The 14,897-nt window shown below is 37.4% G+C and overlaps 1 protein-coding gene and 1 long non-coding RNA gene across 3 annotated transcripts in view; one reads left to right on the top strand and one right to left on the bottom strand.

The window, feature by feature from the left end:
• Positions 1 to 899: 899 nt before the first annotated feature.
• LOC122651881 (chaperone protein dnaJ 15) overlaps positions 900 to 14,897 on the bottom strand; it is a 39,054-nt gene continuing 25,056 nt past the window's right edge. For both annotated transcript variants that reach the window (XM_043845440.1, XM_043845441.1), the window contains exons 8-12: positions 2,463 to 2,552; positions 2,261 to 2,369; positions 2,028 to 2,176; positions 1,883 to 1,936; positions 900 to 1,287 (exon numbers count right to left, since the gene is read on the bottom strand). In XM_043845440.1, coding sequence (XP_043701375.1) covers positions 1,063 to 1,287; positions 1,883 to 1,936; positions 2,028 to 2,176; positions 2,261 to 2,369; positions 2,463 to 2,552 — 627 coding nt within the window. In that variant the 3' untranslated portion in view covers positions 900 to 1,062. The remainder of the gene's footprint in view (positions 1,288 to 1,882; positions 1,937 to 2,027; positions 2,177 to 2,260; positions 2,370 to 2,462; positions 2,553 to 14,897) is intronic.
• On the top strand, positions 10,602 to 10,974 carry LOC122651882. The gene is made up of 2 exons (XR_006331528.1): positions 10,602 to 10,760; positions 10,937 to 10,974. It is a non-coding gene; the product is annotated as an uncharacterized LOC122651882 (long non-coding RNA).

The raw sequence follows: 14,897 nt of genomic DNA, 5'->3' as shown, positions 1-14,897 counted from the left end.
GCAGCTGAGGCGCCATATTCGTAGGAACCGTCGGAGTGGACGAAGGCAACGCCATGGAAGAGCGGAGAAACAAGAAAGAAACCAAGAAAGTAAAAGAGGGCTTCAAACGTTTGCACAAGAATCAAGAAACATCACAGGAACCAAGAAAACAACTCAGATGAGTATGAATAGCGTATTATACCATGTGAAGAGTCTCATTTTCTCATTAATAACTGAGGTATTACACATATATATATATATATACATAACTGGTTACAACACCCTATAACTAACTGTGTGACAACTGTACTGGGAACCTTGTTAGTGTGTGTGACCATGTAGATAGGACTCTCCATAACAGAAACTCAGTCCTTACTTAATCGACTTGTCTCTGCAGCCGATATTCTCTTGGAAAACTCGCTAGAGAAAATTAAATGCCAACAAGAATCACTGTGGTTATGATAGAAAGTGCAGACACTTTCAATATTAGTTGATTCCCCAAGATCTCTCTCTCTCTCCTCATGGTTGCCCTTAGAATTCATTGACGATTTAGGCTACAAGGAAGCTGGTAACACATTATACACCTCTAGTGTCTAGAGAATGTTACAAAAAAAAGCACCATCAGCAGACACCATAAAACCTATCCATTTCATTCAAAATGCACTTTCTTCAACACCACCATCAGCAGACAATCTATTTTCTTACCACAGGTTCAACAAAATAACAAAATTTTATTACTATTTCACAGCTCTATGTATTTAAATTGCTACAACAATGTGGGAGTTGAGGATCAACTCAGTTTAATGAAAACAATTCACATTAAGACATCTTGCCTGACAAATTCGTAATGTCCATACAGAAGAAAATGGGGTAACCAAACAAAAAGTAACAACAGAGGTAAAAAAAAAACAAGATGAAAAGAGAAGGGGAAAAAAGAAATCAATTGGAAGGAATACATGACCGGACTTTGCTGGAAGCAAATCAACAATTTTCTCTGTAAGAATGTGAGGATGGAATAGTAAACCAATCCAGCAATTCAGCAGGCACCTTGACATCCTACCAATCATATTGGTATACTCAATTTTAACCAAGCTTTTTGTCAGTACCTTTCAGACCGAGATTAAACCATTTCTTCTTTGATGCTTTATCCTTCCCATCTGCTCCATCATCTCCTGGGCTCTCAGCCTTCAACTCATCTCCAGGTACTTGGCTACTGCTGCTGCTGCCACTCCCACTAACAGTACTAACTGCCCTGGCTATGGTAAATGCAGAATGGATAGTATCTCTCTGTTTAAGCAGTTCGTCAACCTGTGCTCCACAATAGAAAAAAAACAATGAGGTTCAAACCCCAAATGCAGTAAGTTGCGAATTTCCTTCAATCGGTAATGACTGCCTTTCTAAACTGTTTCTTCTCTTTGAGAAATTATAGAAGTATAGGTAAAGAAGGAGATTTGTCAGGATAAGGTCATCAACATTCAACACTCTAGTGAACTTGCACCCCACATGCACAGAGGTTCATGAAGGTAGTTAAGAATTTCCTTGAACCAGGGGAATAATCACCTCTTTTGACTGAATAAATGGAATAACCAAAAAAAAGGCTGGGTATCCATCATTCATTTAAGAAAACAACCCAAGGCAAAAGAGTTTAAGATGAAAACACAAAACGAAGAATTCTGTGCTAAATGGTTTCTAGACCTCCACAATTCAAGTCCATATAGCATAATAGGTTGAATCATCAGTCATAAATTTAGGAACATCAGGGCAGTCATGTTGGTTGAGGTAAGTCAGATTCTAGTAGTAACAGGTATAGTGCTAATCTGAAATTTGCTTAAAATAGGATGCTAGGATGTCTCTGTTCAACAATAAAAATATAACTGAATAGTATGTGGAGGACAGAACATACAGATTGCTTTTCTTGGGTGTATCTGTTGGTGACTTCTTGAAAGCGGGCTAATGCCTACAAAATTCCATAAGAAACAGTAAGCCTTAGAATAACTAACGATGCATAACTGCTATGAAGTAAAGTACTGAAAACCATCACGTCATGCCTTTCTGTATTCTGTTTCAAATTGGCGAAGCTCATTTCTCTTCCTTATAATTTGAGCTTCGATCTCTTTAAGCTTCTCAGTAGTATCTTCATATGTCTTCGCACAAACCGCCTCAATGATATAGGTAGCTGGCTTAAAGAAGTTATCTCCTAAACAAATTTAAATGGATATCAACAGGCTGCTCAAATTTTATTATCCCAGGAAACTAAATAATAAATGGAACTATTTCAGACCGTAAACAGCAAATATGTGAGTTCCAGCTTTTAGTTCAGAGACTTCACAAGGTTGTAGGCCCTCCAATCTTTTGAAGAAGGCAGCTTCTGGGTCCTTAGCCACAGCTAACTGCAACGACACAAGGATTAACCCATTACTTGTAAAACATATTATGGCAAATTTATTTTGGCAAAGATGTAAAAGACAATGGAACTGACATACCGCGTTCACAGTTGAATCCATTCGGTATACTTGAAAATGTAAGAAATACATCCCTGCAGATGTTGCCTTACCAGTCTTGTCACTATCTTCCTGTTCACAAAGAGTTACAAGTAACCAGGAAATCAAGTCAAATAACTTCTGGTAAAAATGTATTAGAGCATTCTGAAAGCACTCAATGCAAAAGATACACATGGAAGTTTGAACATTAAGCATGTGCTTGAAAGATTTGTGATGAAAACAAATAATTATTCAACAACTTCCTCTTCAGCAGAGAAATTTGGTAACAAAGCAATAATCAGAAGTAGCTATTTCAGTTTCCAAAAGGTCAGATAATCTAAAAGTATAATGTAAAACAATACAGAAGACATGCTAATGCAGGCCCGATTTGAATTTGGACCGGAATTTAAAATAAATTTGGGTTTATTTAAGAAAAAATAGCTCTCCCTCCCTCTCTCAATCTGCATCACTTGCAATGGGTCCATGATCAAATTCAACTCAGCAAAGCCACATCCCAACTACAATGTGAGTAAAATAAAGCTATTCTGCTATTCCAGTAGTTTAAGATCTCACGATATATCAGTATCTCGGGCTTGTCGAGATGGCCGAAATATACTTAAATATCCGAAATATGGTATTTTTTCTGCCATATTTCGGCAGTTCATCTCGGTGGGTTTTTGGCCATATTAAGGTCTCATACTTCATGTACACCCTTATTTAAGCTAAATAAACATATTTAAACCTTCATATTGCAAACAAAATTAACTCAAAGTGGTGTTTTGGGTATGCTCCCTTGATTGATAGTATACGGTCGCCAACCCTGATGTATAAATAGTTAAATACACATTGTTTAAGTACTAAAAGACATAATAAGAAATTTAAACAAAGTAATGAAACAAAAATAAAGTCAAATGTAACATTTAATTTAAACTTTAAAGTTTAAACTCATAAAGTCACAAGTGCATAAGTTCATAAGTCATAACTCAAACTCCATAATAGTCAATAGTTCAATACTCAATACACAAAGTATTTCTACGAAATTTACAGAAATATGGTACTCAATACACAGTATTTTTATGAAATTTACTGACATATACCGAAATATACCGAAATTTCTACGAAATTTGAACTTTTTTCATTTCGGAAGCCCATCTCGTCTCGGTAGTGTCGAAATTACTGAAATTTACCAAAATTTCGGCGATATATCGCGAAATTTTGAACCATGTATTCCACTCTAACTAGGACCACATCTTCCGTTTCTTCATAACACCCCAATCAAACTACCCAAGTAATGTTGGACCCTTTGTTCTTGTAAAACCTTCAACCAGCACCATATTACTCCTCATGGATGCAACCATTGGTTTTTGTTCGAAATTTATATATTACAAATTTAACCAGCTATACACGACTCACACATGAGGAGATATCATCATATTCTCTCCATTTAACATGGCTGTACAATTCTTGGAGCGATTCTATTTTAGGGTTTACAAAGGGGTAATTCAAGAAATTTGTATTTCTTTATATCCCCATAAATTGTTGCGATGGGGATTAGGGTTATTGGGAATTCTTTGCAAACACAGAGAGGCATGAGGAGCTGACGCATATAAGTCACCTAAAGATCTGATTTTATTGAAAATAAGTTCTGGGTTGGGTTATGTAGGTGTTGGGTCTTTGATCCCATGGATTTACTTTGTAATTGTCCAATTAATGAGCCAAAAATATGAGTAGAAAGTAGGAAAACGGGATTTACTTCATTAGTTTAGTAAGAGTCATGTTTTGAGTCTGTTAGATGCACGTTTCTCACCAAATTGGGCTTCTTTCTCTAGAAATAAGTCTAGGGTTGGATTATAGACATGCTGGGCCTTTGGTCTCATGGGCTTTCTATGTAATAGGCCACTTTTATGGGCTCAAGTTGGGGTACATAAGTTGCATACGGAATTAGCTCTATACTTAGTTTATTTTCATGTTTTAGTGTTTTAAATTGAACCGGTTGAACCACTGGTCCAATTTAAATGATTTTTGAATATTCTTTTAAGATAGAATCTTGTTAACTTAAGTTTTCATTTAGGGTCCACACCTCTACACGAATTTTAGAGAGGGAGTGTTTTGTATTTAGACTCAGCCAAGGATTAGGGATTTCCTATTCCTAGGCTGCATAGGAATTTAGGCCTTTGGCAATTATAAATAAGGCAAACCGTGGGGCTCGTTTTCACCTCACTGTTTATGAAATTTCTCTCTTGCAAGCTGCTGCAATTGTTCTTTTACTGAAGATTTGCTTTGTGTGTGATCAAAGCTGGTGGGATTGGTGTGTAATCCAATTGACACCTTGCGGTGTGAAACCCGGTGGTTCGTTGGTGGGATTGGAGTCTGATCCAATCGACACTCTGCAGTGTGAAGCCCGAGTGGTTCTCTTCAAGATCCAGTTTCAAGTTCAAGTTCCAAGATCCAATTTTTATTCAAGCTACTGCCATTACAAGCTGCTGCCGAATACTCCTTGGTACTACAAGTGTGACAGCATCCCCATCCCCCTACTACTTCTAAACCCTCTACAGCCTAACCCTAATTTCCCCTTTTTGTTTTCTTCAAATTCCCATAACCTAAATCACTCACAGACCTAACCCACCATCAGAATCACTTCTAGTTGAAACCACAGCATCCCCAGTACACCCCCTCCACTCGATCCAAACCTCTGCCCCATCCTATCCTCAAAACCCCTAAATTCCCTCAACGTTCATTAAACCCTAAAACTCTGTCCAGATAATTCCAGCCATCAAAAGCCTTCCATACTTTGGCCGAGTGCTCATCTCCACCCCTGGAGAACTCGATCCAAAGCCCCCCTCCTTAATTCCCATTATAAACCCTAGAATCCCTCACTTCACTCTTTCTAAAAACCCAAAACCCTAACTTGCTGCCATTTAAGTTTTCACTCCTCCACTAATCAAACCATCACTGGACCTTCACTAATAGACCCCCCTACACTTGCCTAGCCTAACCAACCCTTCAAACCCTAACCCTAACTTTGACCTAATTCCATATTTTACACCAATCGGACTGCCTGTTCATAGCAGATCCTAAAGATTGGCTCCTAGTTGGATGGTCTCCTTGCCACCTAGGACTACATTACTGTTACTTTCATTATTTTATTTTCCTAATCAGTATATAGTACCTTATTAGATAAGGATTGGGTTAGGCCTTTCATTTTTAGTGTTTGAGACTGTTATTGAGTCTTCTATGTAAGTTTATAAGGGGTTACAGCCTTGTACACGAATTTGATTAATGAGATTGAGAAGAAAAAAAATATAGCCTCTTGCTTTGCTATGTGAGAGAGTATGGTGAGATGCCATGGATGAGAGACCCGGGAGAGAGTGGGATACTCGATCCAAGCCTATCCTTCTTTTCTATTTTCTATTTTCTTCTTTGTTTCCATTTCAATCAATTTCATTGTGTGGTCTGCTACAAGTTCTTCAATTGTTGCCTAGTGTTTTGAAGATGAAAGCAGCATTAAATTTTCTTAAAGATGATCCTGCTTAGGGACATAGTTGTCAGGGAGGCAAAGCGATCCAAGGCGTTGGAGGGGTGTCTAAGCACTTAGGCGACAAGGCGCCCGCCTAGGCAACCAAGGCGCCCCCAAGTGTTATTTTTTATTTCCCCCTTTTCTAACATTATTTAGTATGCTACAATATTTTAGTATGCTACAATATATACCTTATATCATCAAAAATCAACATTAAGCCTTCTCAAGTCATCAAAAATCAACATTAAGCCACATTAAGTCACATCAAGTCATCAAAAATAAATATTAAGCCACATCAAGTCATCAAAAATCAACATAGAACTAGAAGACAACAAAACTGAAGAAGCAAGCTATTGGAAGTTTGAAACAATCAAATATACATTTGGTTTATACTAGTCTCACATTTGGTTTATACTGTTCTTAGAAAATATGATCTTATCTATAAGTAATTAAATTGTCCTCAATTTAGAGAAATGTTCATGTTCTCTAAGAAGTTTGACTAGTCAAATGATTTTATTTTTACATGAGACTTTTAGTATTAGGTAGACCACAAAACCAGCTTTCCAACAAATCCCAAATTGCTTAAATCTGATTTATATTGAAGAAGTTATGTTCCGGTCAAACCTTATTTGGTATGTGTGAATGCTGTCAAAATCGCTCTGAATGAAAATATATTTTTAGATATCAAAACAAGTGAATATTTTACCGCACTTTTGGTTTTTAGCAATGTTTTAACATATTAAGATTTAATAATTTTTAGATTTGAGAAAAAACCCAGCATTAGAAAGTTGAAAATTTTACCTACCGTCGAAGATCCAGTTTTTGTTCTTGAACTGGGGGGTTGACTTTTTTCCTTTTGGAATTTGATTTTTTAATTACTTTTATTGGATTCAAATAGGGGGTATTTGCTTATTTATGAATAATATCTTAAGTAAATGAAATACCAAACATAAAACATTTACTTAAATGATATTTGACATAAATAAGGACCAATACCGGGTTCGATACCATTAAAAACCAATGCAAGGCGCCTGGCAATAAGGCGGAGGTCGCCTAGGCCCCAACAAAACCGTCTGGACGCCTAGGCGACGCCTTGACAACTATGCTTGGGGCTAGGTCCTTCGTGATCCAGCTCTACAGTCTACATTAGGATCAATTTCATTGTGTGATCTACTACAAGCTCTTCAATTGCTGCCTAGTGTTTCGAAGATGAAAGCAGCATTACACCTTATTCAAGATGATCCTGCTTGGGACTAGGTCCTTCGTGATCCAGCTCTACAATCTACATTAGGAGCGTGTTACCCTTTCCTCATTGTTAGTAAAATCTACTCTCATCTCTCTGTAGATGTAGGCACCTTGCCGAACCACGTAAATCATTGTGCTTGTGTGATCGTTTCTTCTTTCCGTTTATTGTATTTCCTGAATCGTTCATTTCTTCTTTCCGTATATTGTATTTCCTGAATCGTGAATAGGTCTCAGTCTCTACAATGGGTAGTCTCTATGAGAAGTACCAACACCCCAAGCAGTAGGATGAAAGGGAATGCAACGAAAGAGATCAACTTGATTCTGTTGATCTGCTATTATCGCCAGAAAAAGGGCACCGCCAGTAAGAAAGATGATGTAGATCGAAGCATGAAAAAGACCTGGAGGGGGAAGTCACTTTTCACGTGACACTGTTCACGTGAACAGTGATTTGAGGGCTGATATGGACTGCTGGCTTAGAGGAGTTGATTTTTGGTGTTATTTCTATTATTAGACGCTTATTTAGTTTCCTATTTGAGTTGTAATTGGGAATCCTGGTTCTGCTAGGAATCCTAGTTAGAGTCTAGTTTCTATTTTATAGGTTTTATTAATTACCTTCTTACTTATATTAGGATGGGGTTGTTTTATTATAAATACATGTATGTGGCTGAACTGAAAAGAGTCAGAGATTGAAGAAAAAGAGCTATTGACGAAGCTGTGAGATGTGGCAACAGTGAGATACCGTGGGTGAGAGGATGATGGGCTGAGATAGCTGATCCTATCCCCCTTCTATATCCCTTCTTCTTTTTCTTATCCTTTCATGTTCTCCTTCATATGTAAACAGAAAATGGCAATAAAAGTGTTTTAGTTATTTAATTTTGTTTATTGTATTGATCCTACTGCAATCAATTTCCCGCTGGTTTCCTTGATTCGAGGTCAATTTTGCTTTAAAAGAACAACAAGAGGATAGGGAGAGGAGGAAATAAACAGCAAGAAGCAGAGGGAAGAGTGGTGGGAGTGATAGGAATCACATTTGGCAATCCGGAATCAAACTAAGACGAAGAGGTCTCAAAGGGGGAGGGGAGAGAAAAGAAGAAGAGATGTGTGTGTGTGTGTGTGTGTGTGTGTGTGTGAGAGAGAGAGAGAGAGAGAGAGGGGGAGGGGTCACATGACTCGCCCCAAACACGCAGGCTTCTTCTAACTAAACAACAACTCAGCCTCATCCCAACTATAAATGGAGTCAGCTACACGGATCCTTTCAAAGTACATGATTAATATTAAGAATAAAAGTACAAAAACTCAACAAACACAACTACAAATCAATCTAAAACAAACTAACTGGGGTACGCTACACGGATCCTTGCCTTCCAATCAGCTCTATTCGACGCCATACTAGGAACAAAACCTAAACTATGCATGTCTTTCCTCACCACTTCACCTAGGGTCATTTTAGGCCTGCCCCTAGCTCTTTTAGAGCCTTCAATCTGAATCAAGTCACTCCACAGAACTGGAGCATCCGGTGGCCTCCGTTGAACATGGCCATACCACCTCAGGCTACTTTCTCGTAGCTTATCTTGAATCGGGGCTACTCCCAAACCGGCTCTAATATGGTCATTCCTTATTTTATCCTTCCCAGTTTTGCCATGGAAAAAGAACTCGCCGAGATGTCGGTAATATCTCGATTTTTTGCAAAACCACGACGAGATGCTAGGCGAAATAAGCAATGGCATTGTCTCGACCGAGATTGTGGTCGAGATCTCTGTGGTCTCAGCCATCTCGGTGAGAAACCTTGGCATACAGACACTTATTTATGCCAGAAACCAAGACAGACATTTACTTGTGCCAGAAACTAGGACAGGCTCTTATTTATGCCAAATAGCATTTAAGTAAATGACTTCATAATTTATGCCGAATAGCATTTAAGTAAATGATTTCATTTACTTAAGACATTATTCATAAATAAGCAAATACCCCCTTATTTTAATCCAATAAAAATAGTTAAAAAATCAAATTCCAAAAGGATAAAAAGTCAACCCCCCAGTTCGAAAACAAAAACAGGATTTTCAGCGGTAGGTGCAATTTTCAACTTTTAAATGTTGGGGGTTTCTCAAATCTATAAATTTCATAAATCATAATATGATAAAACATTGCTAAAAACTAAAAATGCGGTAAAATATTCATTTGTTTTGTTGACACCTTATCACAAAAATGGTTAGTATTACTAGCAAGCTCTCGGAAATCCGATCAGAGATCCAACGATCTATCCTCAAATTTGTTGGTAAATTTCTCTAGAAAAGCAAGAAAATCAGGGTAGATCATCATCGGAAATAAAGATTTTGCTCTGATAGCAATTGATGCAATCTGCGATTCCAAAACCCGGCTCGGATCCCTTATCCAACTCTAAAACTAAAATAGAGTTCAAAGTAGCTAGCCTATTCCTATGTATCCTACCCAATGCAAACATAAGAAAATAAGCACATAAAGATTAAACTACTTCCAGCTCCTATTGGACTAAAAACTCAAGTTGGGCCAGTTTTGTCTAGGTTTGGATTTCCAAACTCAGTCATGCTGGTACAACCAGTCAAGTGCTACTGCATCAAGCATTGAGAGAGATCAAAGCTCTCTCTTGTTACCCAGTTCTAGCATAACAATACTCAAAAGGAAGCTGTTGCAGTAGTGCTGGACAGAAATGGGGCAGAAGACAGAGAAACGAGAGAGAGAGAGAGAGAGAGAGAGAGAGAGAAGATACCAGAGGAGTAGAGAGAAGACAGGTCTCACAACCTATTGCTAACATACCTACCTGGTAACAATAAACAACTCAAATAAAATCAAAACATCAAATCTGTTTTTTCTTTGGTTACAACCTTAAATATTTACATGCTTTATGATTCTGCTGCTTTATTATATGTCAGGGAGAGGGTTCTCTGAGCAAGCAAGGTATTCTACACTCTCTCATATTTAATTTTTTTAATCATCGTTTCTCTCATCTTAAAAAATTATTATAATATGCATGTGAGGAGGCATAGTTTATGCCTTAGGCTCAAAGAGCCTTTTCCTTATATGCTATTATGCTTTTTAGTTTAATTTGCTTCGTTTTTTTTTTATGAATATGCTTCTTTATATCTTATACTTTGTTCATTATTTGTTAATTTTTATCATTTGAGGTCATTACTAGCAATTTAGCATAATTATATAATTTGCATTGAACTTTGTCAGCGTTTGCTTCCGGTCCAAAGCCTAGATAAAGGATGTTGATGAATTAGGTCCGCATCCGGTATCCCGAAAAAAAAAACCCTAGCTAAACCCTTTTAACATGGATTTTAGAATCTTATATTATCAAAGCGACGCACTACACTATGACCCTGTAAGCGACGTGCCACGTTGGCACCCAGATGCGGTTACATGTAGGCAAGGATTCTCACACCATGGATGAGTGCGGGTAAAGAAGTTAGTCCAAAACGTAGGATTAGATTAGCATCTTGGAACATAGGATCTTTAACGAGTAAGAGTTTAGAATTGATAGATGTTATGAGGAGAAGAAGGTAAGTCTTGGTGCACTGGTAAGGTTGCTCCATTGTGACCAAGTGGTCATGGGTTCCAGTCTGGAAACAGCCTCTCTGCAAAAGCAGGGGTAAGGATGCGTACATTATGACCCTCCTCAAACCCCGTAGTGGCGGGAGCCTTGTGCAATGGGTACGCCCTTTATGAGGAGAAAAAGTATTAGCATAGCTTGTATTCAAGAGACAAGATGGAAGGGTAAGAAAGCTAAGGAGTTAGATGGTTTTAAACTTTGGTATATGGGGTATAAAAGTACTAGAAGTGGAGTGGGCATAGTAATGGATAAAGATTAAAAGAATGATGTGGCGGATATTAAAAGATTTGGAGATAAGGATTATATCCATCAAGCTTTTGTTGGAGAAAGAGGTTGTCAATATACCTACGCACCCCAAGTAGGATTTGATGAAAGTACCAAGTTAAAATTTTGGTAAACATGGATGGTTAGTGCACGATTTTAGACAAGGTGAAAATATTATTATAAGGGGTGTTGGAATGGAAATGTTGGGAGAGATCATAGAGGCTATGAAGGTGTACATGGAGGACATGGTTTTAGAGAGACGAATGAGGAGAAGGTCTCAGTTTTAGATTTTGTTGTGGCTAATGATTTATCTACTGTAACCACTCAATTGAAGAGCATTTAGTTACCTTCAAAAGTGGGCATCATAGGGTATGTATGGCAACGTTAAAAAGAAAATTGTTTCTATTGTTTTGGTACTTTTTTGGAACAGAAATGGGACATACCCTGTATGTGTCGTCCAGTTCGCTTTTTTTTTAATGAACCAATAAAAAAAAAAACAGATTTAGCAGAGTTTTGAGAAACACCAAAAGGGAGCTCCAAAAAAATAGAAACACAAACTGAAAGCAAAAATGTGCATGATACAAACTCGATATTCATGAATCACCACCACCACCACAACCACACCGCCGCCGCCATTACCCCCACCACCTCCACCTTCACTGCTACCACCATGATGAGGACATCACTCAAGGATTTATGCAGCCCCCATGTTACTTCATTATGGATAAATGACCAGCATTATGTGTAGTTCTTTTAATTAGTTTGTTGTATTTTTATTTGGAGCCAGAATTGTTGTGTACTAATGTTGTAAGGGAGTTATTAGGGAGTTATTGCTGGAGAAGTAGCCATTGCTGGAAAAGTAGTTATTAGGTTCTTTTTTACTTTTTGGGGTTTAAAAAGACTGTATTTGGAGATGGAAGATAGGCAAGCAAGCAAGGAAGGAATGAAAGCAAGAGTGATTCTATGCAATTCAAGATGGTGTGAAGCCAAGATGATTTTCTTTCGTCTCTACCTTCTTCTTCTTCTATCCACTCCTCTCTTTCAAACTCTATACCTACAACAAACTATCCCTATTTAATTATCATATTTCTCTCAACCCCATTTTCCTTTCTTAAGTCCCATCCATTATTTCTTTCAACTACAGCAGCCTGTAAACCCCAATAAATCAAACTAGTCCTACATCACACCACCACCACAAAATAGAAGAAATTCTTCTCTTAATATGCAATCCATACATGTTTCTTTTTTTTTTCTAGTATGTTGATACAGAATTACTCCGAAATCACACAAACACAAAAATTGTTTCAAACTCAGAAACAGTATTTTGGAACAGAAATGTTGCCATACAGGGCCATAGTAGCCAAATAGATTTCTTCCTAACTAGAAGATCCAATAGATTGTTATGTAAGGACTATAAGGTTATACTAGGAGAGAGCCTAACCACACAATAGATTAGTGGTCATGAATATGTGCTTCATTACGCAGAATCGTAAGAAAGGTGAGCTTATTTTCCCAAGGATAGGGTGGTGGAGCTTAAAAGGAGATACATTGAAATCATTTACTAAGAAAGTGGTCAAAAAAGGAAAGTAGGACTTTGAGGCAGACACTAATACGATATGGAACGAGATGACTACTTGTATTTAAGAAGGTTATTAAAGATGCCCTAGGCGAATCAAAAGGAAAACTTCATTCCTCTAGGAAGACTTGGTGCTGGGATAATGAGATTCAAGTAGCCATTAAGAATAAGAAAACTAGTTTTAAGACAAGGCAAAGGACTACGGATGTAGGATCCAAAAAGGTATAAATTTTCCAAAAATGAAGCCAAGAAGATTGTGGAAAAAGCAAGGGCAAAGAAATATGAATATCTTTATAACAATCTGAGCACAAAGGAAGGGGAAAAGAGTAAAGATATCGACCATATTAGATGTATTAAAAGTGAAGATGTTAAAGTACTAATAAGGGGTGAGAACATTAAGGAGAGATGGAAAGATTATTTCAACAGCCTACTACATGGAGACAATTTGAGTAATAGTGTCCTGGAAGACTGCAATACCCATCAAGACACCACACGTCGTAGATATGTACAAAAGTTTAGGATGTTTGAAGTAAAAGAATCTTTAAGGAGGATAAAAGTAGGTAAGGCACTAGGTCTAGATGAGGTCCCAATAGAAGAGTGGAAGAGCTTAGGAATATGTGGTTTATCTTGGCTAAACAAGCTGTTTAATAAGATTATGAACACAAGGAAAATGCCAAATGAATGGAGGAGAAGCATTGTGGTTCCGATTTACAAAAATAGAGGTGATATTCAGAATTGGAATAACTATAGAGGCATAAAACTAATGAATCATACTATGAAACTATAGGAGAGGGTTATTGAAACCCATCTGATACAAGAAACTACTATTATGGAGAACCAATTTGGTTTTATGCCAGGCAGATCCACGACAAAAGCTATTTACTTTCTTATGAGACTTATGAAAAGATTTAGAGATTACAAAAAGGATCTCCATATGGTCTTTATTGACCTAGAAAAAGCTTATGATAGAGTCACTAGAGAGTTAATCTAGGAAGTACTAGAAAAGAAAAGTGTTCAGGTAAATATGTGGAAATAATTAAAGATATGTATGATGGTGAGGTGACTTGGGTAAGATTTATGGGGGGTCAAGGTAGTGGATTGCCAATTACAATTGGGTTACATCAAGGATCAATTTTAAGCCCTTATTTGGTTGCGTTTATCATGGATGATTTAACCATTGCCATTCAAGATGAGGTTCCTTAGTGTATGCTTTTGGCTAGCGATATTGTTTTGGTGGATGAGACAAAAGCAGGGATTAATGCCAAGTTGGAGTTATGGAGGCCAACCTTGGAATCAAAAGGTTTTAAGATAAGTAGAACGAAGACAGAGTATATTGTGTGAAACTTTAGTTACACTAGGACGGATAATGAGGTGGTGAAAATTGATGAGACGAAGATTCCGCAAAGTAATTATTCATGAATAAAAAAGGTGATATAATGGATGATGTTTCACAGAGAATTAAAATAGAATGGATACAGTGGAGAGGTGTGTCTAGAGTGTTGTGGGATTGATGTATTCCATTAAAAGTAAAAAAGGAAAATTTTATAAGACATTCATGTATGTATGGTGTGGAACATTGGGAAGTTAAGAAGCATCGTGTGGATAAACTCAATGTAGAGGAGATGAGGATGTTGAGATGGATGTGTGGCAAAACTAGGAAGGATAAAGGAATGATCATATTAGAGCTAATTTGGGAGTAGCTCCGATACATGATATGCTGCGTGAAAGTTGTTTGAGGTGGCATGGCCATGTTCAACGGAGGCCTTTGGATGGTCTAGTACGGGGGAGTGATTTAATTCAGATTGAAGGAACTAAAAAGCAAGGGGCAGACCTAAAATGATCCTTGGAAAAGTGGTGAGGAAAGACATGCATAGCTTAGGCCTCGTATCAAGTATGACCTCGAATATAACTGATTGGAGGGCAAGGATCCAGTAGTCGACTCCATTTAATTGGGATAACACCGAGTAGTAGTTGTTGTTGTTGTTGAATGACCTTGTATTGAAAGAAAATAAGGACCCGGTTAATAACCATCCTGCTCCCAATTCCTTGATTCCACGTGGAATTGATTTCTTTTTAGAGAATTTCTGAGATCTACTAGATAAGAAAATAAGTTACAAAACAAGTAGAGTTTACATTATTTTACACCTACTTTTCTTGTAAACCTGCTTGTTTTGTAAATTATTGTTTTAATCTAGTAGATCTAGAAAATTGTCCCTTTTTTTTATTCCTTGATTTTTTAGAGTAGAT

This window comes from Telopea speciosissima, chromosome 2 (genome assembly GCF_018873765.1).
Source record: "Telopea speciosissima isolate NSW1024214 ecotype Mountain lineage chromosome 2, Tspe_v1, whole genome shotgun sequence".
Lineage (NCBI taxonomy): Eukaryota > Viridiplantae > Streptophyta > Magnoliopsida > Proteales > Proteaceae > Telopea > Telopea speciosissima.
This window is presented reverse-complemented; position numbering and strand designations above follow the sequence as displayed.